The sequence below is a fragment of the Equus przewalskii genome, chromosome 23 (assembly GCF_037783145.1).
Source record: "Equus przewalskii isolate Varuska chromosome 23, EquPr2, whole genome shotgun sequence".
NCBI lineage: Eukaryota > Metazoa > Chordata > Mammalia > Perissodactyla > Equidae > Equus > Equus przewalskii.
This window is the reverse complement of record NC_091853.1, coordinates 16,141,223-16,167,689: the sequence shown is the minus strand read 5'-3', so window position 1 is coordinate 16,167,689 and position 26,467 is coordinate 16,141,223. Positions and strand designations below refer to the sequence as shown.

The window sequence follows — 26,467 nt, the reverse complement described above, 5'->3', positions numbered from 1 at the left end:
TTTTTTTTTTTCAGTTTGCTTTTTCTTGCCCTGTTTTGTTGTTTTCAAATACTTGAATCTTATAATATCTCCTTGGGCTACTAAGTCTAAAGACTCACTGTCTCTCCTTCTTTCTTCTTTGTAAGTCCAGAGTAAGCTTCAATCACTTCAAGATGGTAGAGTTGTCTGACAAGCGACAGAGCACAGGACTGTGCTGCCAGTTTTTTATTTGATCCATGTTCGCGTGCAAAAATCCCTATAATTTAAGGTCAGGATTACCGAGGACAGAAGGATAAATCATCTGAGTAAATAAATACCTTAGCATAAGCAACTAGGGGTTTAGGTACAAAAGCCACACTAAAATACAGAGTATGCCACGGGTTCTAAGTTCTTTTTCATTCTAACTGCTAACCAAAAGCAATTTCATACAGTTTATCAACTAAATAACCAACCATCTTGATTACATACAAACCATCATTATAACAGCAAATAACCTAGTTCACAAATATTTTAGGTTTTGCAGGCCACACGGTCACTATCACAACTACTCAACTCTGCCTTTAAAGTGTGAAAGCAGGGCCGGCCTGGTGGTGCAGCAGTTAAGTTTGCTCGTTCCGCTTCTCGGTGGCCCAGGGTTCGTCAGTTCAGATCCCAGGTGCGGACATGGCACCACTTGGCAAGTCATGCTGTGGCAGGTGTCCCACATATAAAGTAGAGGAAGATGGGCATGGATGTTAACTCAGGGCCAGTATTCCTCAGCAAAAAGAGGTAGTTAGCACAGGGCTAATCTTCCTCAAAAAAAAAAAAGTGTAAAGCATCCATGCACACTACTTAAACTAGAGTTTGACAAACTACAGTCCCAGGGACTAAAAACAGCTTTTATGTTTTTAAAGAGCTGTAAAAATAAGACAAATATAACAAGTGATGTACGTGACCTGCAAAGCTTAAAATATAAATGATCTGGCCTTTTACAGAAGTTTGCTATCCCCTGACATAAACAAATGTAGCTATGTTCCAATAAAATGTCATTTATAAAACAGGTAATGGGCTGTATTTGGCCAGAGGGCTGTAGTCTGCTGATCCTGGCATTAGACTGAATCTAGTAGTTACTCATATCCTTAAAGAAAATGCTATATTCCTCTCCTCCAGTATCATTCAGCTTTAGGAGAGATGACACAGAGCACGGAAGGGGCACAGATACCTTCCTGCCTAATTAGCCAATTCAGTCAAATTAATGATGGTCAGATCAATGGGCTGTCAGAAGTCAGACTGCCTTTACCCTCTTAACATTTCATCCATTCAAAATAACTTATTTTTAAAGTCTAGGATAAAGAATTCAACATCATCTCCTGATGACTCATTCAAAGGTTTGATTCTATCAGGAAAGTCTTTCATATACTAAATTTAAATCATCATTGTTAGTCATACAATTCTCACGCTGGAAAGAATCTTAGGCCATTCCTCTCAATGTGCAGATAAATAAATCGAGTCCAGCAAGTAAGGTGCGATTTATTCAAAGTCACAAAACTTTGTTAGTAACAAAACCAGGTACACAGGGCTAGTTCCTTACTTTCAAGCTAACACACTGCCTGCTTTAAACTTAGATATTATCTAAGAATAAAGAATACACGCATCATGTCTTTGCTTTTTTATTTCCTTTATGAATAACCCCAATCTACTACTCAGGGTAACTTTCTCACCTTTTGTTCTTGACTCTATGACCCTTAAATGCTATACATTCACCTTTAGGCTTCTAATCTCATCATCTGATTCACTCCTTTCTAAATTTCACCTAGCTAGTTTTACCTGAATACTAAGGAACACTTTCACGTAAAAAGATAAAAAAGATGTTTTAAAGTTCTTTGACACTAGCAGGCTCCTAAGTAGTCTACCATCTCTTACTCTTTGAAATATGATGCTGGCATACTCTTTTCCTCACATGCAAACTGGGCCCTCTACTTCATATAATTACTAATATTCTACAACATCCTAGATGCCACCTTCTAACATGCACTCTTTCAATTAACAGAGCTTACATATATGTGGCTCAAGACTTTAATGTGAATATTATTCCACTATACAAGACTCAGAGTATCAGAGAAGCAGTAACACTTACTTCTGCCCAGCTGCTTGATATAAATGGTCATTTCTGCAATAAAGCTCCTGTAACAACATACACAAACAAGGTTAGGAATTTCTGTTAGAAATTACTAAATCCAGGACTCCCAAATCAGGCAGGTTTCCAACTGCTTAGGCAAATCACAGCAAAAAAACCACTGTAAACATTTATTTCTGTTCGATCCTAGAACAAATGAAGTATTGAAGTAAACTTCAAATAATGTATGACATGGCAGAAGACGGCTATAATCAAAGTCCATGAGCCAATTGTTTACGAAAAGAAAATGTTAGGGTTTTAGATTCTGTATTTACTTACTCTTACCCTTATTGCAAAGGTTGCAGTTGAATAGCTATAATGCACTCGATGAAGAGGAATTTTCTACTTAGCTTGGGGCCAAAAAATAAAATAGCTCCAAAACTCTCTAAATTATAGTGATTATTTTAAGATCCCTTTGCACAGGCCACCCAGTAATAACTTCAATCTGTTAAGCTAAGCTAAATATATGCATGCAGGCACACATACACATGGACACACAAACACTATGCATATATCAGTGGCTCCTGAGGCAGGGGTCTGGTATCTGCCTGCAGTTGGAAGCAGCCCTTGATAAAAAGTTTAGCTTATTTATATCACATTTATTTAATTCAGGTTCTGGAGAGCAAAGTATTTTTGAAAATTATAACTAAAATTGCCAGCAGATTCTAGGAAATGAATTTAGGTTTTAACGAGGGAAAAACTACCCTCTGAAAACTACGCTTTCTGGTCCTTCCACTGTTCAGGTATACTCTAACCTTGACTTTGTGCTGTGAATAAAAGGTTAGGTGAGGCTTAAGAAAAAAATAAATGTTAAGACTCCTTCCTATACCTCTTGTGAACTGACCTTCAGGCACAGCGGCTTCAGGGGTCAAAGGCCACTGGCTTTCAGGGGAACAACATCCACCCTTTCATTAATGACACCGATGCCAGTATGTTTCTCAGCCAGGCTTAAAGTCAGCACTCAATCTCATTCTCCTCCACCTAGGGGGAACAGCGACACCAGAAATCAGTTTACAATAGTTTCCCATGTGATTGCTTAGTTCAGCCTAAGCAGTAGCACATGTGTGTATGAACACAGACCTCTGGTGTTGCTGTCTGTTATGCCTTTAAATAAAAGACATACAAGGAGCAATGCTGTCCTAGCTCCCCCAACTGTCTTTGGCCTCCCTCATCGTCATATCCTGAATTCTTCAATTCTTTGTATCAGAAGCCAATGGTAAGATACTGTTAAAAAAAATTTACAACAAGCTTCAGCCACACTTATCTAACTGTTCTTAAGGTCACCAAATGCTACTAAACCCAATTGGTTCAGAAAGACAAAATATTAAAAGTAAAATCATCAACAAATGTTATCTTTTCTTTACAACCTGTAAGGGTTTTTAAAAGTCTGACATCAGAATTAAGTATTTGAGAATTCAGGATTGAACAAAACAGTGGGCAGCAGAGGGAACCATGCTCTGAAGATCATTTTGACCACAGTGTCAAAGTTTTATTTTAGTAATAATTATTTTAGGGTTACTACATGTACCCAAGGGAGAACACTTTGATTTTCAAGGAAAATACTTTTAATGTATTTTGAATAATTTATTTCATATAAGTAAAGGACAGCAAATTAAATCATCAAGAAGGTTTCCATTATAACCTTCCCTCCCTTCCAATGAAAATATAGTGCCCCCAGAAGAGTCTAATCCATATGAGCCTTCCTGGGAGTAATAATTACTACACCCTGGAATGCTCTCAGGAAGAACAGCAAGCAGGCTGAGAAACACACTGTCACTGTTACAACAACCTCCCTTTATGTTCAGTTTATAAATTTAACAATAAAAGTAGGTTAATTTAATTCACAGACTGAGGCTGTCCTTCAGCTTTATAATAAGCCCTTAAAACGTCAACAACAGAACTCTTGAGAGCTGGCAACTTTCAAAGCTGAAGGGAAATTCTGAGACTGCAATCTACCTCTGAGACTCTCAACCTTAAGTGTCTAACTTGACCCATTAAAGAAATAATCATAACTGCCTCTAACAATACCATGGTGAATAAACTCACCACCTCAGGCTGATTTTTAAGTTAATTACGTACAAATCACCACTTGTGGCTATGACTTTTGCCTCTCAAATTCAAATGAGAATCTTAAAAGTTTAGCAACAACAAACAGCATATTTTTGCAGAACAACTTAACACAGCTAAAATCACACTCATAAATGAAACTATAGTAAACTGCACATTACAAATCAATGACAAATTTTCTTGTGCAAAGTATATACTTTTTCACAATTTGTTGCTAATTCACAAACTCAACCAGATAACATGTACAAAAATAGAACAATGAATAGACAAAACAACCCTAACTTATTATAGAAGGGAAAGAGTGAAACAAGCAAACCTGTTGTGATCAGGACCCACTTGGGTGTACTTATATTCTCCTTGGATCTTTTCTTTTTGGAAATATTGATTCAGACGAGCCTTAGCATTTTCCAAGGTCCAGTTTCCGTGAAGCCCAGCATTTAAATCCACTTCTTCTGATTCTAGTGTCTGTTGAATCAATGATAATTAAATTTGGCTGCACTAATTTTATTTAGTTCAGTTATGCATATTTAAAGTACAGAAATTTATAACAATACTTTCTTTGTACCATCCTTTATAATGGAAAAGCTATTTTACTAGTCAAAACTGAGCCAGAATTAGTTTTTACTGCATCTCATGGCCCCAATGTACAAACAAGCTATTTGTTAATGTACTATATTTAAACTGTTACTAGGAAATCTCTGACAATTTTTTTTGTAGTTTTAACACTTTAAATATATTAAGTGGAAAAGTAAGCTGTCCTATCAAGACCTTTTCACTATGAGTGCTCATGAAATGAGGTTTACTGAGGTGACTACATTTCCAATAAAGCACTTGAGGAGACCTTTTATTACTACCAGGAAAAATACTGTTTTATTTCATATGTAACGCTAGTGACCAGATTTAATGGTTAGCCTAGGTTTGTGGTATCTTGTGTGTACAAGCAGTCTCAACCACTTAAAACAATCATCAAATTACTAAGTTGCAAATATTTTAAATACTGCTGTGCACTAAGTCCTAAATCACATTCCTGGAGTTGAATATAGGGTGATAACCTTACCGCTTGCACTTCTTGCTCTTCCTTTCTTGAGTAATAATCCTTCAAGTTGGCTCCTCGATCCCAGGTGGGTCCAGGAACACCATAGCCAGAGGCCCCAACTCCAGAATTATTTTCTATTAAGGAAAGAAAATGCTTGTTCTCTTGATGAATCAAACTAAATATTTTAAAGGATGGTCCTAATTTAGTTTTTGGCACTCCATAATTAGAAATTGGAGGTTTCAATTATTTAGAAATGGACCCAAAATTTCCATGACTTATTTGAAAAGTGTTACATGACTGAAGTAGAGGTCAAAATTGCTAATTCCAAGGCTGGTATGCAGGCGAAAGCACTAGTAATGATCATAAGTGACTGACAATCCGTCATACATTATCAATGTAGCTTTGGTTTTCATTTGCTACATATGTAATAACTGATTAAATGATAAAACTGTTTCTTTGCTAAATATGATCTTGAAAGAAAGCTAACTGCTAGTGCTGATGACGGAAATAAGGAGAAGCTGAAAACGTGTGAGAAAGTGATGAATGAGACAGTAACTAAAAACAGTAGTTACTATTAACTTTACTAAGTTTATTACAAGCTTTTAAAAAAATTTACTCCTCACAACAATCTTATAAAGTAATTACTACTGTTATTCTCGTTTCATATATACATGGATCTGAGATTTAAAGTAATTTGGCTAATATCCTAGTTAATCTACCCTACAGTGGACATTCCAATAGAAGTTTTGATAATATAACAAATTCAGCAATGGCTTGGATCCACAAGGTAAACAAGTCTATATAATATATTCGGTAGGAGTAAGTTAGAAACAAAAAGGGGAATAAATAAGACCCTTTAATCAAATGTTTTAGCCTATGCAAAATCTATCCAGAGATCAAAAATTAGTAAACGCTAATGACAGCAAGGATTTAAGCTGTACCACACTTTATAAGAGAAATTAAATGATCTGATGGTATCTGCAAATTTATGAAGGCCTTGGATTCTCTCGGCATTACAAGTTTACTGTAGCTATTTCTTTCTATACTATTGAGATGATGACCAAGCAAGACTGTGTATATCTTATTCTCAGTCATGTGGAAACATGCAAGTCCCTTACCTGCCTTGAGAGCCAGATGTGGAGGAAGTGGCCCTCCCATGGTTGTTGGTAAACCTCCACCAGTATTTGCTGTGTCAGGTATATCAGTAAGTGGGGATGGAGGAGGTGCTACCTGCAAGAGGAAAAGTCAAGGTAGTGTCAGTAATTTTACCTTCACAGGGACTAGTAAACTATTTTATACTTAAAAGAGGCCCTTGTGTCACCCCTCTTCTCCCCATAACATTAACATCTTTGTTTTCAGTGATTAAAAAATATGACATTCTCATTTCAGGAAGAAAAGAATAAGGGTAACAAAATTATCCATAATTCTCCATCTGGAGATTATATATACAATATGTACACAAATATAAAATGTTCCACAAAAAGAAGGAAAGGTTTATGCTGTATAGTTAATTGACTTTTTCAACTTAATATCTTTATACATATAATATTCAACATTCAAGAAGTATGTTAGGAGCCCTTTACATGGTAGACATTGTTCTGAGTACTGAGGATAAAACAACGAACAAAACAGACAAATGTTCTGTACTTGGAGAGCTATATTCAAATAGTTATATTCTAATTCTATATTCTGATAGATAGACAATAAATACATACATAATATGCCAAGTATGACATAATACTCTAGAAAAAAAAAAGCAGAAAAGAAAAATAAGGACTGTGAGAGAGCACTATTTAAATAAAGCAAACAGTGAAAGCTGCATTCATTAGGTAACATCTGAGAAGAGATATGAAGCAAGTTATCCGGGAAAAGAGATTTCCAGAGAGAGAGGGAACATCAAGTTTCAAAACAAATGTAAAATATTTTATGTATGTCATCTATTTCTTTAAATACTGATCTACATGAATTTTTTTTTTCCTTTGGTGAGGAAGATTAGCCCTGAGCTAACATCTGTGCCAATCTTCCTCTATTTTGTATGTGGGTCACTGCCACAGTGTGGCTTGACTATTGGTGTAGGTCCATGCCCAGGATCCAACTCCATGAACCCAGGCCGTCAAAACACAACATGCCACACTTAACTACTACGCCATGGGGCTGGCCCCAGTCTACATGAGTTTTAATGACTTACTACTCCATTGTACGGATGTACTACATATAACTCAAGTAATAACATGTTCATGGACATTAGACTAGTCAATCTTAAATTATAAAACAATACTACCATAAACTCCCTGTATTTTGGCTTATTTCTTTCAGGAAAAATTCATAGGAGTGAAATTCCTGGGTTAAAAGGCATCAAACTTTTAAAAAGCACCTTAGTGCTCTACAGAAAGGTTGCTTACTTCCATACTTGCACCAGCACTATCTATGAGAATCTACTTCCCCACATCCTCTCCAATTCTGGGAAATATGGCATGCATCTTACATCTTTATCATAATATACTAGTTTCATTTTTTGTCATAGCAACCTATTATTTTAATTTACATTTTCTTTGTCCATTATTCTATCTGGACATTCACTGTTCTCATCAATTTCTAAGAATTTAACATTTCAGTGCCATTCACTCTTTGTCATACAAGTTACAAATAATTTTTGCTTGCCCTTTTCCTCTTAACTTTATTAATGATGCTTATTGCCCCCCCAAAATTTTGTTTTTGTTTCTGTAGTCAAATCTAGTTTCTGCCTGGTCATCCTGCATAAAATGGCCTTCAGTATCCTGAACCCTATTTGGCATTGTCTTCTAATATGTATTTTTTTTCATTTTGGAGCTAGTATTATGAAAACTACTTTTAACTTTCTCAAATTCTTCTTAGCTATTCTTCAGTAATAACTTTTCCCAATTAACTTTTTAATCTAATTTATCAAATAATATATTAAATTTATATAATTGACTCAGGGAGAACTGACTTCCTTATAATGAACTGATTGACACCTTATTATATAACCTTTCATCCAGAAACATGGTATGGCTCTACATTTCATCAAGTCTTCTATCTGGTGAGACAATTCTCCATGGATATGTTGTGTTTCTCCAAGTCCTGTTTAACCATCTTTTCAAGGATGTTTAAAAAGCAAATAACCTTGCAAGACAGAGATAATATCTTCCTCCAGGGTAGGAGGCAGACTGTTTCCCAAGGAGGATAATAAAGACAGGTGGCAGGTTTGCCAGCATCCTCCTTTTAAGACTAGGGTTTTCCTAAGCTCAAAGTACCTCAGTTGTGATACAGACCCACTGTGTCCTCAGCATTTTTCATCCCTTTGCTACTTTCTCAATTTATCATTTTAGTTTTGCCAATATATACACTAGCATTTCTAATGCTAGGTGGACTGGTACATTGTGAACTGACGTCTTTTCTGCTTTCTTCCTTAAAGTTGATTTTGCTATTAGTTTTGCTACTATTTTATTTTGTACTTCATTTGCCTGCTATAGCTTTATTCATGTCTTTATTTTCAATCTTCCTCACTGAAAGATTTATTATTTTATACCAATAGCATATGGCTTGAGGCACCGTGCTCCTCCAAGGGCAGGGCTGTGGAGATGAAGTACAGCCTACTCTGGGAAGAGCCTAACAGCCAGGTCCCACGAAAAAACCAGTAGGCAGCACTGGTACCACAATGTTTACTTTTCCTCTTTCTACCACTTTGCCCACTCTAGGGCCACAATTATGCTCTACCTCACTCTCTATCTATATCAACTTAAAAAACTTCTTCCTTAAGACTTGAGGAAGTAAACAACTTCCTATTTTCCAGTGATGAGAAGTGCTATGAATTGGATGCTCTGTCTCCCCAAAATTCATATATTGAAATCCTAACCTCCAGGGCTGGCCCGGTGGCGTAGCAGTTAAGCGCACACGTTCCACCTCAGTGGCCCAGGGTTCGCCGGTTTAGATCCCGGGTATGGACATGGCACTGCTTGGCAAAAGCCATGCTGTGGCAGGCATCCCGCGTATAAAGTGGAGGAAGATGGGCATGGATGTTAGCTCAGGGCCAGTCTTCCTCGGCAAAGAGAGGAGGATTGGCAGTAGTTAGCTCAGAGCTAATCTTCCTCAAAAAAATTAAATAAAGAAAAATAAAGAAATCCTAACCTCCAATATGATACTATTAGGAGGTGGGGCCTTTGGGAGGTGATTAGGTCATGAGGGCGGCACCCTCATGAATGGATTAGTGCCCTTATAAAAAAGACCACAGAGAGCTCTCTGGATTTTCCACCACGTGAGGATATAGCAAGACAGACTTGTATGAACCAGGAAGTGGGCCCTCACCAGACAGTGAATCAGCTAGAGCCTTGATCTTACACTTCCCAGCCTCTAGAAGTGTGAGAAATAAGTTTTGGTTATTTATAAGCCACCAGTCTACAGTACTTTGTTACAGTAGCTCAAACTAAGACAGGGAGGATTTTCTTTTTTACATTTCTTGATCAATTAAGATAAAAGTGGAAGGAAAGAGTGTATTAAAAGTGTGTCATGGTGTATAACCTTGGCTCTGCTTAAAGAAGAAGGTTTAATGACATGACAAAATGTTTATTATATTTTAAAAAAGCAGGTTATAAAACATACATACAATATATATTCTATCATGTTAAAATACACATTTAAATACTTAAACATTTAAATAGTAGATTTCAGCAACACTGGCAATATATTTGACTTCTTTATAATTTTTATGTTGCCCCAAATTTCTACAATGAACATGTATTTAAATGCTGTAAAATTGATTTTTTTAGTTCTAGAAGGAATTATATATAGTCAGTAAAACATGAACTAGTGAAAAGTGAAGAACAGGCAATTCTAAGGAGGAAATTAGAAATAGTTAACATTGAGAAGTGTTCCAATTATTAACTAAAGAAATGCATAATATTAAAACAAACTATCATTTTCTCTCTTAAATTGACAAATAATTTTTTAAAGACTACCAAAACTAGTAAATCTATTGATATAGATACACTGAAATATAAAATTATTCAAGTATTCTCAAAATCTTGCAATATTACATTAAGAATTCATACTATTCAATATATACTTACTGACAGATTGATGTGACCAACCCCCCCCAACACAAGTGACGAAACAGGTTCACTATTTCAAAGGGCATATTGTTTCTATGAATAAATCAAACAAAATCCCCATAAAAACCAAAAACGTTTTCATCTAACAGAAGGAAGCAAAGCCAGAAAAACTGCTTAGTATATATAATTTAAAAATTCAAGTTTTAAGAAAGGAGAAGAGTTGTATAAGGAAGTCTCATGAATTCTCACTGTAGTCTTACTTTTGAAAGCCTGTTAGATTAAAGTTGATCTATCGAAACAAAAGGTCTTGTTCAAGATGAAGAAATATATATAGCTCCCTGTCAAGTAGTAATAAAAGATTAATCATGTTTTAGTCTAAGTAAAAGTCAAGAACTGATGAATTCATTACAAAAAAGATACAATTTCCAATACCTAACAGAATGTGAAGCTTACAGAATAGTATGAACAAAGGATGCGATAATTATGGTATGCAAGACTTACATTTAAGGGTATAGGGCCAAACCCTACTGAGTGAGGGGAAGATGAAAAATAAAATTAAGGAACAGTCAGAAAGACAGGAAGATAATCAAGAAAACTGGGTGCTAGAAAAAACAAAGAAACAGTGTGTTGAGATGAAAGATGTGAACAATAAAGCTGGAACACTGATGGGGGGGAAGGGAGGGTGTTCAATTTACATTAAGAACACCTTTTTTTTTGGTATAGAAGAAAACACATCACAAACAAATGCAAAGAAGATAACGACTAAGAATCCAATAGAAAAACGGGTAAGACATATGGAACAAGTTCATTGAAAAAGAAATGCAGATGGCCTTTAAATGTCAAAAGATCTTCAACTTCACTTACAGTAAGAGAAAGGCAAATAAAAGAGACACTGAGATATCTACCACAGATTGACAAAAATATGCCAATGGTGAGGTTGTAGACCAAGGTTGCTCTTTGACACTACTGACATTTTGGCTAGTTAATTCTATGTTGTAGAGGACTGTTCTGAACATCCTAGGATGTTCAGCAGCATCCCCGGCCTCTAGCCACTAGATGCCAGCAGCACACTTCCTCCCCCTCAAGTCCTGAGAGTCAAAAACACATCCAGGCATTGCCAAACACCCCCAGGAAGGTAAATTCGCCCCTGTTGAGAACCACTGCTTTTCGCAATGCAAATAATACAACTCCTATGGAGAGAGAAATGTAACAGCTTGCCAAATCACATACGCATATATCCTTTAACCTAGCAATCTTATTTCAAGCAATCTTTCCCACAGACAAAGAAAAATACATATGCATAAGGCTATTCATTTCAGCATTATTTGTAACAGTAAAAGGAAAAAAACCAAAGAAACAAATGTCCATCAACAGAGGCTGGTTGAGTAACCTATGGTACTATGCAAGTAAAAAACACGGTAGGTGGAGAAAAAGAAAAATATGTACAATAAGATAGTGTTAGCATAAGAAATGAGAGCTGGGGTAAAGGATATTAATATATATACATAATTTGCTTATAGTTAGAAAAAGGAATATTGATCAAAAATTAAAAAACAAAAAACTGGAAGATGTGAAAAAGGATGGAAGAGGCAGGACAGAGGCCAGATTTTTCTAAATATACTTATTTTACTGATTTAAAGTCAAATCTATGTAAACGTTTTATATAATTATCTGATTTTAAAAAGGTGATCCTTGATGTTCCTCTGCTGCAGATGCTGTCACGCTGTGACCTGTACCGAATCACAGGAACGATGCCGGGGGACCCAGGAAACTCAGAAATGGCAAAAGAACTCGTGAAATCAATGGACTGAAGTTCTCCATTACATTTTTCATTTTAGATCAATTTTTCTAAGTGCATGTCCCTAGAGAACATTGAAATTAAAAAACACCTGGGCTGGCCCAGTGGTGTAGTGACTAAGTTTGGCATGTGCCACTTTGGCAGCTGGGGTTTGTGGGTTTGGATCGCAGACATGTACATACACCCACTCATCAGCCATGCTGTGGTAGTGACCCACACACAAAAGAGAGGAAGATTGGCACAGATGTTACCTCAGGGCCAATCTTACTCACAAAAAAAAAAAAAAAAAACCAAAAAACAAACAAAACCTCAGGAATCAATCTGAGCCAAAAATGAGACAACTTAAACATCTAGCCAAAAATGAGACAATTTAAACATCAAAAAGAAGACAACAAATGAATCAAAATACATTACATATTTGAATCAATGAGTTCCTGATGATTCTGGAAAAAAATAAAACTAGTGATGACCTTTGGAAAGTGCTAGGAACCACTTTATTATTTTTTTAAATTGTTAAAATAAAGGGAAAGAATCAAACATTTATCTTGCTTGTCCTGTATAAATTATACCTCAGGGTGACTAAATTATTGATAAGGAAAGGTTTAATGTTATAAAAGCATTCCAGCTAAAAATCAAAAGAATCTGCTAACAAAATAATAAATCTACACAATGATCACCAGTGGCTGCTAACATCATGTGCCTCCTCCTAATGGAAGTATAGAACATTACCTTTGGTGATTTCTCGTTCCTGCCCCTCCACTCCAATCAAATCGGAATCTGATCAAGTCTCTAGATCTAACTACCAATTACGGGAAATGGAGAGGCAGGGAAACATGTTTCATAATACCACAGCAATGCAATCTGCAAAATCCAAACTGTGGGAAACTAAATGATGTGCTTTCTTCAACAAACTGCAAAGAAAAATGAGAGAGAAAGCAAGAGGAAGAGAGAATCTAGTAATTAAAAGATTAAGAGATATCAATCAACAACAGAATATGGACATCATTTAGAGCATGATTTAAACAAACTAAAAAATAGATTTATGAAACAATCAGGAAAATCTGAATACTAATTGGCTATGCTGGGGCCCAGGACAGGCCGCCCCAACACATTCATATAGAACGGCATACTGATTATTTTCAATTAAAGTCACTTCAGAAATAGCCAGTACAAGAAGGGCACTCTGACCCTTCTCTGTCTCTCTGAATGCAGGAAATAAATCTCACACGTTAAAGGTGTTGTCCCTGCATCCTTATCACCTGAGCTAGGGAATTCGGGGCTGAAGCCTGTATAAACAAACCTTTTACTAATTTACCACTTCAAGCCTAAACTCTGCTTAAATTCTTCACTAACTATGTACCCTAAACCTAAGTTTTTTTGTCCTGTCAATTCCTCATGAACTTATGGTTTCTTTGTGTAAAATATATGTGAACTGCCTGCTTTGTTCACTCTTGGAGCATCATTTTTATGATCTCCCATATGTACGCATTAAATTGACTTTTCTCTTGTTAATTTAGTCTTACATCAATTTCATTATTAGTCCAGCCACAGGAACTCAGGAGAGGTGGAAGGGGGAAATTTCCCCCTCCTTGAGAGATATTTGAGGACATTATATGTTTTTTCTGTTTTGTTTTAGGTTTGATAATGGAATTATTATGCCTTTAAAAAGGATTATCTTTGAGAGATACAAACTGACATAGTAACAGACAAAAGATAGGATGTCTGGGATTTGCTTCAAAGTAATCTAGAAGGAAGGAGGTAGACAGAACTTGGAGATGAATCATAACTGGTCATGTTGAAAAGTGTTGCAACTGCACTATGGAAACACTGGGGTTCATGATATGATTCTTACTTTTATACATATTTAAAATTATCTACAATAAAAAGTTTTAAAAGTATCCTTTTCATTTAGAAACGGGTCACTTTTGGCAAGTGCGTTTTGTGGAGTGAAAGGTTAAGTGCTAGATGAAGTAAGTGACATGAACAAGAGTTTGGCGGAGACAGGGAGGTAAGATAAAGATGATAGTTAAAAGTAGAGATTGGCTTGTAATATGATTTCTTCCCAAATACATCCACTTATCATTCATTCATTCATTAAACCAAAAAACATTTACATGCCTGCTATACAGACCAGGAACTATTCTAGATGCTGGGAACAGTATAATGAACTAAAATGAGACAAAAATCCCTGCTCTCATGAAATATGAGGATCTAGGGGGAAAAATTAGGTTAGAAGAAGGTTTTTCAATCTCAATACAACTGACATTTTGGGCTGGATAATCCTTTGTTGTAGGAAGCTGTCCTGCGCATTGTAGGGTTTATAACATCCCCAGCCTCCACCTCCCAGATGTCAGTGTTACCACCACCCCTTTCCAGTTGTAACAACAAAAATGTCTCCATGCACTGCCGAGTATCTGTGGCAGATACAATCACCTCCAACTGAGAGGTTAGAAGTTAGTCAGTGCTATGGAAAAAATGAAACAGTGAAAAGAAATAAAAAGTACCAAGGTGAAGGTAGCAGTGGATTTGCAATTTTAAATAGGATGGCTGGGGAAGAGTGCTCAAGGCACAAAGAATAGTTAAGTACAAAAGTCTTGAGGCAGAAAAGGACTGGCATATTTGAGGAATGTAAGGAGGCCTGTGTAGCAGGAACAAAGGAAGTGAGGGAGAAAGCAGGAAATGCATAGTTAGAGCATTTAATGGGAAAGATCTGAACGTGTTAAAATGCTAATAAGAAAAAGACAACAGGGTATTGTTTCTGATATGGCCAAGTAAGCTCCTACTAGACTGACTCCTCCAGCAAATAACCAACATGAGCTCTAGGGAAAAAAAAAACACAACCCTCTCACCTCCCACCCTGTCCCGCCCCGCCCCAAAGACCCCCACAACTATATGCAGGCACTGAAAAATAAACAAAAGCTGTCAGATTCTCGAGGGAACTTGAAATGAGAAAGCAAGGAATCGCAAGAGTGTAATTCCTGTTTATTACGGCTTTTAGCTTAAAGGAAACCATGTGAGGTAGCTAAATCTCCAATAGAAAACTCAGTCTTTCTGGCCTGAAGAATCAGAGGGTAAAAGTTTGGGAAAACCAAAGCTGCAAGAAGTGAGGAGGGAATCCTGTAAAGGAAAGGAAGAACCTCAAATTCTGTGTATAAACTCTGCCCAAATCTCTGGCTAACCCTTGAACTACACATATACAGGACAGACTCCAAGCCAGCTAGCAAAGGATCAGAAACTGAAGTGAGATTTGAGCTGTTACTCAAAAGATAGTGTTTGCGGTTTGAGCCCAACCAAATTAATTGCTTGACACCAAAACAACAAAAGCAATACTTTTTTAAGAAATATAATTTAGAGTCTCTACAACATAATATTCACAATTACCCAGGACATAAACCAAAATTACTTTACATACAGGAAAAGGCGATCTAATCTCAAGCGAAAATACAATCAAGAGAGCCCAACTTTGAGATGGCCCAAAGGTTAGAATTGGTAGCCAAGGATGTTAAAAGCAGCTATTATAACTATGAACAATGACATCAAGGAAATTCACATTCATATTATGAGCACATGATTATAATGAATGAAAGGTAAGAAATGTCACCAGAGAAATAAAATCTGAAAAAAAAAAAAAAAGCTGAAAATTCTAGAAACAAAAAACAGAATCTGAAATAAAAAATTCACTGGATAGGCTTAACAACAAATGGAAGTGACAGAGAAAACAATCAGTGGATTGAAGATAATCAACAGAAATCACCCAATCTGAAGAACAGAGAGAAAGTAGGAAAAAAAGAAGAAAACCTCAGGGACCTTTGGGATAATGTCAGAAGGTTTAACATATATGTTAACATACAAACCCCAGGAGAAAAAATGAGGCTGCAGATACAATAGCCAAAGTTTCCCAAATTTGTGAAAGACATAAATTTACAGACTAAGAATCTTAGTAAACCCCAAGCAGCATTAAGTACAAAGAAAACCATATGTACTCACATTACAGTCAAACTGCTGTAAATCAAAGATAAGAAAAAAATGAAAGCAACCAAAGAAAACAACACATTACTTATAGAGGAAAATAATTTGACTATAGTTGACTTCTCATTAGACAATAAAGTAATAATGGAACATTATCTTTAAGGTGCTGAGAGAAGGAAACTGGCAACCCAGAATTCTATATCCAGTGAAAATATTCAAGAAAAAAGGTAAAATAAAAAACATTTCACATAAAAGAAAATTAAAGAGAATCTGCTAAGAGCAGATCTATACTACAAAAGAGGAAAAGGCTAAAAGATACAGAATAGGTCGTAACAGATGGAGCAAATGGCAATGGTTTCAAATATTTGAAAGATATTTGCAACATTCTTTTCAAAGAATCTTCAAGATCATCTTGTCCAATCCCTTCACTTTACAGATGTGCAAACCAATATAATCAAAATCCTATAATCTTTTAGTGGTACAATCTACTAGAAAGTAAGTCTCTTGACTTCTGGGTCAAAGCAATGGAAGAAATACAGGTGTATCTCATTTTATTGCATTTTTTAAAAAGACCCCCCCCACCAGCAAAAAGCTTACAACTTGCTGAAGGCTTGGACAATGGTTAGCATTTTTTAGCAATCAAGGTTTTTTTAGTTAATGTATTTATTGTTTTTCAAGACACGATGCTATTGCATACTGAACAGACTACAATACAGTATAAACATAACTTTTATATGCACTGAGAAACCAAAAAATTTGTGTGACATGCTTTATTTCAATGTTTGCTTCATCAGGGTGGTCTGGAACCGAACCTGCAGTATCTTTGAGCTATGCCTATAAAACATTTTTACCTTTATAAACAAGTCAGAATATAAAAACTCAGTGAAAATAGTTAAAACCGACACAGATATCATTCCTGAAGGTTTTATGAAAACTGAATCTTTCATTTAAGTTACCTAAGGAATTTACTTAAGTCATAATGTACATCTTTTTATAATGACAATCCCTCTATTTTTGTGAAAATTCAAATTTTCATCTTTTAATTAAATGAGAAATAAAACATTTCTTAAAAACAGTACTAGAGAGGGGGCTCTGTTGCATATTTACATAATATAATTAAAGCTAATAAAAAACACAATAATGATATTCCATTGCACAAAATACTATTTTCTCCCTGCTACCTAAGTGTCAATGGGAGCAAACAGTGTCTTAAATTGTTCCTGACTTTTATATGTATGGGCCACTATGTATGCATCACCATACATAGTGGGTTGGCATAACCTTATACATCTCAAGTGCTTAGCCATAAGTACTTACCCCAATAGCTGGGACTTCTTCACTCTTTACTTCATTTATTCGAACCAAATAGTTAACAAAGTCTCTGGCAGCATTGCTCTGTGCATCTTTTTTATTGGTGGAATTGCCCATGCCAGTGTAATTATATCCTTCCACTCGAACCTTTAACAGACAAGGAAAAAATGTATTGAGATTGACCTGGGTAATCCTGGGATTTAAAAAGTTCATAATTCAATAGTCCATTAAGGGATAACAGTTAACTGTTGGAGACATACTCTATAAACACACTGAAAATAACACACCTATGAGACTTCACAGGCTAGCTTATGAAAAAGCTTGAATCATGCTGTCCCTCGATAAACTAATCCAAAAAGAAGAATATTAACTTATGTGGCTTAGATATTCTCTTCTCACGTAACAGAATGTTCCACATTAAAATCCAATTTCATAAGATCCAAGAACAAGCTCTCCATTTGTATTTATTTTAAGCACTTCAACTGGAAGCGATCAAGAACTGCTCTACTTTCTACAGGAGTCAGTAGAAGTGCAAACAGCAGATGCAACTTTTCTAATCTGCACTGCTGGTAGGTATGGAAGCTGAGGAAGATGCATGTTCTAATTAGAACAATCTACCTATCAGATTGTTCTAAAAGTAATGTTCACTTGAAAATGATTTATAATGAAACAACAGCAGGCAAATCACAATAAAGAGCATTCTCTAACATGCAACACTTTAACATTTCCAAATAGAAAATGTTCTTTTAACACCAAAACAAGCCTCAAAAATCACATAAATGTAAACGTTATTCTTTATTACCTCACACGTGAATTTCTGCCTGTTTTTGTTCCCCACTGCTCTAATTTCATAGGATGGGGTCATCTTCCTTTTGCCACACCAGGCATACAGAAAATTTTTAACATCACCCATGATTCAAGTGCCTTCTTCAGACCTAAGAAAACAAAAGTTAGTTAAAAACAGCATTATTGGGGCCAACCCGAAGGTACAGCGGTTAAGTTTGCACGCTCTGCTTTGGGTGCCCGAGGTTTGGACTGTGGGCACAGACCTACAGACCACTCATCAAACCACGCTGTGGAGGCGTCCCACATACAAAATAGAGCAAGATTGGCATGGTTAGCTCGGGTCAATCTTCCTTACCAAAAAAATCCAAAACAAACAAAAATCCAGCATTATTTATAAGAGCAAGTATTGGAAATTAACAATCTGGAAATAACCAATAATTGGAATTTACTGAAAATCTAAGTTAAGTACAGGATAGTCTATCATGCTGCTATTAAAATTGCCTATGAGGAAATTTTAGACATGATTGGAAAGTCATGGCACATTAAAAGAAAAACTGTAAGATTTGAATTACATAAAAAGCATATATGCATAAATCAAGACTAGAAAGAAATAGCCCCCAAAATGGTTATCTTTGGGTGACTATGAGTGATTTTTATCTTTTTGTAAAAAATATTTTATGTAATGTGTCCCCCTACCCCGCCCCATTTTTGTTTTTAGAATAGGCAGCTTATGTGTTTTAACTCAGTTCTCACAATGGTAGATAACATTATATGGTAGATACTATTATCATCTTTTACAGAGGAAGAAACTAGGGCATAGAAAGTTTAAGTAACTTTTTTCCAAGTCACCCACCATGGAGGCCTAAATTCAAATCCAAGTTACTACATTATGAAATGGTTACCAATCATTTTGTGCATAAACTCAATAGTTTATTCTCATTCCGATCACGTCTCCTTGGTAGACTGTCCTTAAAGTTGCAGGTTATATATTATATTAAGTCCAAATGTATTAAATATTCAGTACTTGAACCGAAAACAGTAATGTTAAATATTCTGTACCAATCTCTCCTTTATGTTTTATCATTAAAACTTGAGGATATTAGGTTTTGTAGAAGCGCAACATAGTTGGCATTCTCCCTCTACTCCAATTATAAGATACCAAAACATACGGAACCCATGAATCTAAGTCTAAATTATAAACAAGGTATCTGAGATCAAATTTAGAACCAATGAAAATATGTTATGAATTTAGTTTGCTGTGAGAAGAAACCCCATTACTAACATTAAACTTTGGTCTTCTGTTAATGTTTAGTGCATTCTGTTAGCACATAAGTCTAATGTCATCACACTGGACCCCCTAGTATAAACTTGTTAATAAGTCTATTCCGTAGTCACGGGCTAACCCTGGGGACATCCTATTAACTGAAAAATTATGGAAAGCTGAAGATGTCTATATATAAACTCCCCCCCGAATAATTAATTCAAAAAACAAGTCCTCAGGATGAATGAGTATCATGACATATGAAGGACTACACTATCAAATTCCCTCCTCCCTAGTTTCACCTAACTGTAATATTCAATATCAACTGTATGCCAATGATTCCCAAGTATATATATGTTGAAAATTCAATCTTCTCTCTTCAAATTTCGAAATAAAGTTCATCCAGAGGCAGCCTCCTGGCATAGTGGTTATTAAATTCAGGGCATTTCCTTCAGAGGCCCTGGGGTTTGGGGGTTTGAGGGTTCAGATGCCGGGCTGGGACCTACCCACTTATCAGCCACGCTGTGGTAGCCACCCACATGTAAAGTAGAAGACTGGCACAGACGTTAGCTCAGGGTTAATCTTCTTCAGCAAAAAAAAAATTAAAAAATTAAAAAAATATCACGTTCATCCAACTGCAGCAGTAACATACCCAGGTGAATACTAACGTGGCATCTCAGTCAAAACAGAATTTTAAATTTCTTCCCAAACCTGTTCCTCCTCCTCCTAATCCCCTGTGTTCCTATCTCCTTAAACGGCACCACCATCCACTCACGTCACAATTTGGGAGTCATCCACTCCTTCAAGATCCTCCATAGCGATCCCGTGTGGAGCCCTTCCTACGTGCCAGGCAGTAAGAATCCTTACAGGATCATCTACGCGAACTATTTTACATAACCCTTACAACAACTATATAAATAAGCATTATCGTCATCTCCTTTTCACAGGTGAGTAAACTGAGACAAAGAACAACTTGCCCAAAGGACAGAGCTCTACGTGGGGGGGGACTCAGAATTCCAAACCGGGTAATCCGACTGCTAATCTACTACGCAATTCTCCCTCCAAAACATGTCAGTAACCCATTCGCTTCTCTCCATCTCCCCGGCCACCGCTACTGCACACCTGGAGGACTCCAATAACGTCCTAAGTGATTTCCCCGTTTCCACTCTGGCCACCCTAAAATCCATTCTCCTCTTAAATCCATCTCGCCACACTCCAGTCACATGGCCGCCTTTCAGCGCTCACTAATCCCTGCTGCCTCTGCAGTTCAGCTTTCCCTCCGCATCCTCACAGCTGACGCACCCTCGGTCTGAAGGCCGAGATCCCAGCCCACAGGGCTACCTCTTCGGAAACGCCACCCCTTTCCATCCCATCTAAAGCAGCTCTCTCCCTCTCCCTCTGTAACTCCTCTTTCCCGAAACCCGCAGGCATTTGTTTTCCTGGAGTCCCCCTCCCCCACCAGGCCCGCGACCTCCGCGAGGGAAGGGGAGGGACTGCGCCTAACGTGTGCACCGCTCCGTCCACAGCGCCCGCGGGGCAGCGCCCCGTATTTACGGCCTGAACGAATGAATGAAAGGCCCTGGGCGCGTCCGCGTCACGGCGGGCTCCCCACCAGACCATTCACCCCCTTTCGATCGGCGGCGACAGCGCCACCGCCGCACGAAGGTCGGAGGAGAAAGTGGGGTTTGTCTGCTTCGGACACAGGACTGGGGATGGCCGGGAGAAGGAGTGGGGGCCACAACGCTGCTCCCAGCAGCGCCAGCGCCGTGCAGCTAGAGGCTCCCAACCCGCAATCCGGGAACCCGGCGGGCGGCTCCCCTTCCCCCACCCGTCGCCGCGCTCCGCAACAAAGCCCGGCTGCAGGGCCGCGGGGCTCCACGCCGCCCCAACGGGTGGCGAAGACGCCTTGCTCTTACCGGCCTCCGCTTCCCGGTGCCGGAGAGCACAGCTCTCTCCAGGCGGCCCTTGACGCCGGCCTTCCTCACAAACACCCGGCAAACGCGCCGCAACTAGCGTGGAGGCGGCGACGAAATGGCTCCGACCGCGGCGCCAGAGGGGCGGGGTCAGTGGTCGTACGCATGCGCAGGAAGCCAGCCCGGCCCGAGGGCGTCCCGCGGGAGGGGCGGGGCCGCCGCAACCTCGCGATGGGGAGCGTCCCGTCGCCTGGGAGATCGGCTGACCCTTGCCCGCCGCTCCCTAGGCCGGCTTTTTCCCGTCGTGGCCTAGCTGCTTTGGAACATTTTGGGTAGTTTTGATGATGCAAAATGTTTCGCACCTTCTGTTATAGGGACAGATGAGGTTCTTTGAAGCCAGAACTGGAAATCTAGAGTGCTAGCTTCATAGGGTTGTTGAGATGATTGAGATGGCACGTGAAGGGGCTTAGCACAGTACCTGGCACATGATAAATGTTCAATAGGTGTTATTGTAGTGATTTCGATACTGTAATGCGAACATCTCCTGAAAGAAAAATAAGCTCATGAACGCAGGACCCCTGCCTGGCTAGCTTAGGCCACTCACCGCAGTGCTTGGCACATCCTAAGTGCCTGGGAAAAACTAGTTTAATGAGTAGATAAAACCTGCAGGGTTGTCTTTGCTTAAATTGGATATCCTTTGTCTTCAGAGTCTTTGGAATAATTTGTATCCTTAACTATCATATAATAGTCACTGTTAAAATTTTTAACTCTAATTCTTCCCATGAAGGCAACATTACAAAACATTTCAAGTTGGGTTTGTTCCAGATAGTGGTTGTCCCATTATCTGGGCCCATCATACTATCCATCCTTATTTTCCATCTCTTTCATTACATTTTTTCTTAACTCTTCTTGCTCACAGTAATCAATCCCTTTCACTTTGTAGCTCTTACAATCAGAACAACACAGTTTATCATTTACTCCTCCTTTTATTTTCTCCATATATTTGCTGTCTTCAATTAAGAATAAAATCACTGAGGGAAAAACCTTAATTTTTAATTTATTTTTTACCCATCAGAGTAATCAAAGCAGCAGGTACCTGATAGTTATTTGTGATAAGGGAAACTCAATTAGCATAAATGGATTGCAATTGTTTTGTAGTAGGCAATGAACACAGCAAAAGTGTCAGCGTAGTAAGTGTAAATAAAATTTTCACAGGTGGATCTTTACCCTCCAAGGACTAAGGAAAATTTTATTATTGATTTGGTTCTTAATTTAGGCATTACATCTGAGACCTACAATCCCCAGGGGACCGGCATTACCTTTGTAGGTTGCCCCTGGCAACCAGCTCCCTCTAAGACCTTCCTTAACATTTGCAGATGAAGCTTCAAAACATGCTCCAGAAATAAAGAAAGTGGACAGATTTCAATCCAACTATTAACTGTTCCCAGTATATGACTATCTAGAAAACTACAGAGGTTGGCAAAGCAAGACAGAGAAGTGTGGGAATTTATTTTAAGCTATGATAAGGAAATAAGTAACATTCTTTCTACCTAAGAATGTGGAACTGAGGCTACAGATCACTCTTAAGGATCAAATAATAAAAGGTCTGTTTCAAATGGGTTACTTAACATTTCAGATGTACCTTTCTGGCTAGAAATAACTTAGTTCCTGAGGTTGGTAGATAATAAAGGTTATAAAGATATATATTAAATTTAATCTGTAGATTGTATGGGGGGAAAAAACTGGCAAGTTTTCTCAGACCATTTGTTACTTCTGCCAATCGACTGGACTGAGGCAAAGTTTCTGGCAAGGAGGATGGGATGGTTATAACCGACATTTATGGTTAAAATGGATGATGAGAAATGGAAGAGGATGCTTTGGCTCATCACTCTGTTTTTCAAATACACAAAGGGCTGGGGAGAGGGAATGAAATAAGAAAGCCTGATACCAGAACTAGCATTTAAGCAAGGTCATGTTGTCTTGAGGAGGCCAGGGCTGGTGAAGTTGGAGCCCACTCAGAAGGTTATGAACACTAATGACACTTGTGCCCTTCATCACTCTTGTACTAGCATATACAATGTTGTACCCAGACAGGGATGAAGGGTTTTTTAATTAAAAAAAAAAAAAGTCTCACAGAGACTTCTGACTGCTGGGGTGGCTTGACTTCAGACTCTTAGGAAGTTGCTTATGCTGTTGAATAGGTTGAAGTCCTTGTATTCAGGATTCTTCTTGAATTATACAACCTTGTGAAATTTCAGTTGTACATTATTGTTAGTCATGTTGTCAGTGCACCACTTCACCCTTTGTGTCCTCCCCCCACCCCCTCTTTCCCCTGGTAACCACCAATCAGTTCTCTTTGTCTCTATGTTTAACTTCCACCTATGAGTGGAGTATTACACTCTTTTCACTTCGAAACCCAGAATAAATTAGGTTAAAATTGGTAGGTTTACATTAAGAGCATATAAAAAGGCAAAAGAAGTGAAATTTCAGGGGGGGTAGAGAGAAAGGCAAAATGAAGGCAGGCAGGCAGAGAGGGTGGGTGCTGTCTGCATTCCAAGAAGGTATCCAGTCCAGAAGGTCCTGTGGGCCAGACTCTTCTGGCCGTCTTATCAGTGCACCCGTGGAACCTGGATGTCAGACAGGTTGACGAGAAAGATCTATAAAAAAATAGTCCCCTTAAAGAAAAGTTCGAAGGTACAAACCATAAGGCAAAAAACTAAAGGCATTGATTATATCTAAATTAAGGATATCTGCTTAATAAAAGACACCATGGCCCAGCGGTTAAGTTCTCACGTTCTGCTTTGGTGGCCCAGGGTTCGTTGGTTCAGATCCCGGGTGTGGACATGGCACCGCTTGGCAAACCATGCTGTGGCAGGCATCCCACATATAAAGTAGAGGAAGATGGGCATGGATGTTAGCTCAGGGCCAGTCTTCCTCAGCAAAAAGAGGAGGATTGGCGGCAGACGTTAGCACAGGGCTAATCTTCCTCAAAAAGAAAAAAAGAAGAAGAAGAAGAAGAAAAAAAGACACCATGAATGAAGTTAATAGATAGTTGACAGAGTTGGGGAAGATATTCATGATGTTTGAGGTTGTCAAGAGATGATTAACTGTTCTAAACTATTCAAGGAACTCCTTCAAATCAATAAGAAAAATGTAGCAATCCTCACAGAAAAATGAGCAAAGGACACGAAGCAGCAGTTTTCAGAAGAGGAAAACCAAAAGGTCACTAAGCATACTCAAGGTGTTCAAAAGAATTAGTAACAAGAGAAATGCAATGAAAACAGCACTCAGATGTCACCACATATCCATTAGATTGGCAAAAATTAAAAAAGTGAATAAATGTCAAGTGTTGGTGGTGATGTGGGAATAAAAGATTCACCATACCCACTTGGTAAAAAAGTAGACTGGTACAGTCATTCTGAGAGAAATCTGATACTACTTAGTCAAACAAATTGTGTAAGTGGGTAAAATCAAAAGACTCTGCTCTTGGATATATATATACCTATATATATTTATAGTGATTATATATATATATACACACATCAAATTCTAATGAATTTGATTCTAATGAACACATATATAGTAAGATATATATATATATATACATATCAAAGAAATTCTCATGTAATTCCAAAAGAGAACAATCAGATATATTTATTACAGTATTATTTGTATTGGCAGGGAGCTGTAGGCAATCTGGGTGTTCCTCCCTAGATAGATAAAATGTAGTGGACGTTAACCATGGAATCAAATGCAGCAGAAGAAATGAATTGGATATACATAGACCTTGAGGGTACAGGGATAAGTGAAAAGAATAAGGAACAAAATAAGTTATATAAGATCATTTATATAGATTAAAAATGACAATATATATTTTGCATACAAAATTTTTAAAGATACACATTAAACACATTAGAATGGATGTATGTTATGGGGGAGAGGAATGGGAGGGAGGGATTATTTAAAAAGGGAGATTTCAACAATTCTAGACTCAGATAGATATGGAAGATTGTAAATGATAAAGATGTCAAAGACAGACACATGGTCTAATTCCTACTTATGTTAATTAAAACAATTATTTGTTGAAGGCTTTTTTTGGTACTAGGCACTGTTCTAGAGGAAACAGCCATAAACAAGATAGATGAGATCCTTTGCTCATGGAGATTACACTTAGAGACTTCTGCGATAGAATAGCTTTTATCAGACCAACCCTCCTGCCAAGAACAACTCTAAAATCTGAAGGAAAAAAAAAGTCAAAAGAAAACAGCTGTTTCAAGCATTAGAAAGCAATCAGGGCAGCTAACATATGAGGGGCCAAAATCCCCGGGAAGAGAGAACAACAGAGATTTTGTGTCACTTCTCACTTTGAGGCATTTGCTGAATCCCAAGCTGCCTGGGGCAAAAGATCAAAATGCCAAGTAGAGAACAGTGGTAAGAGGCTGAAAAGCTAAGCAGAGCTCTCAGCAGTCTCGTGGGACTGGAGAGACAAGCCTGGAGTCCACCAGGGAAGAGAGGCCCTGGTAAACGCTGCAGGCTTTCATCTGAGACCCCCTGCAGAGCTACATTCTAAGGGGAAGGACAGACTCTGGAGAATGAAAGCTAGCCTTGAATCCTCTCATTTCCTGATTAGACCAAAGTGCTCTGCTTTACTCTTCCTGCCAGAAGAGGAAGATAAAATAATCTACAACCTCTCAATTTTTTTTTTATAGAGTTTTCCACATTCTTTAGAAAAAAAAATCTCCAGGCAAGCCAGGAGACAGGCCAAATGACTGAAAATCAAGAGAAAAAATATAATAGAAACAGAGCCATAAATGATTCAGACATTGAAATTATCAGAGACTGCGTAAGACTTGTGATTAATATGTTTAAGAAAATAGATGAAAACATTGGAGATATTTTACAGAGAGCTGGAATAAATGAAAAAGAATCAAATAGAAATTTTAGAAGTAAAAATACAATAACTAAAATTCAAAACTCAATTAATGAGTTTAAAATAGTTTGTACATAGCAGAAAAGAGGATTAGTCAATGGGAAATAGATCAGTAGAAAAGATCCAGATTGACCTTGCAGAGAAAGACAAATGATAAGTACATAAAAGAACCTAAAAGATGACTCAAACATGGTAC

The 26,467-nt window shown here is 37.7% G+C and overlaps 1 protein-coding gene across 3 annotated transcripts in view; it reads right to left on the bottom strand.

The window, feature by feature from the left end:
• Window positions 1–21,525, bottom strand: part of DHX9 (DExH-box helicase 9) — a 48,346-nt gene extending 26,821 nt beyond the window's left edge. The window contains exons 1-9 of one of the 3 annotated variants that reach the window (XM_070591096.1): window positions 21,345–21,476; window positions 19,935–20,013; window positions 18,184–18,308; window positions 17,388–17,528; window positions 6,356–6,467; window positions 5,259–5,371; window positions 4,518–4,666; window positions 2,096–2,142; window positions 99–235 (exon numbers count right to left, since the gene is read on the bottom strand). In XM_070591096.1, the coding sequence (XP_070447197.1) occupies window positions 99–235; window positions 2,096–2,142; window positions 4,518–4,666; window positions 5,259–5,371; window positions 6,356–6,467; window positions 17,388–17,528; window positions 18,184–18,294 (810 nt within the window). In that variant the 5' untranslated portion in view covers window positions 18,295–18,308; window positions 19,935–20,013; window positions 21,345–21,476. Of the gene's footprint in view, window positions 1–98; window positions 236–2,095; window positions 2,143–2,978; window positions 3,116–4,517; window positions 4,667–5,258; window positions 5,372–6,355; window positions 6,468–17,387; window positions 17,529–18,183; window positions 18,317–19,934; window positions 20,014–21,344 lie in introns of those variants that run through there. The other 2 variants (XM_008521737.2, XM_008521745.2) reach the window with 2 other exon arrangements.
• Between the last annotated feature and the right edge of the window lie 4,942 nt (window positions 21,526–26,467).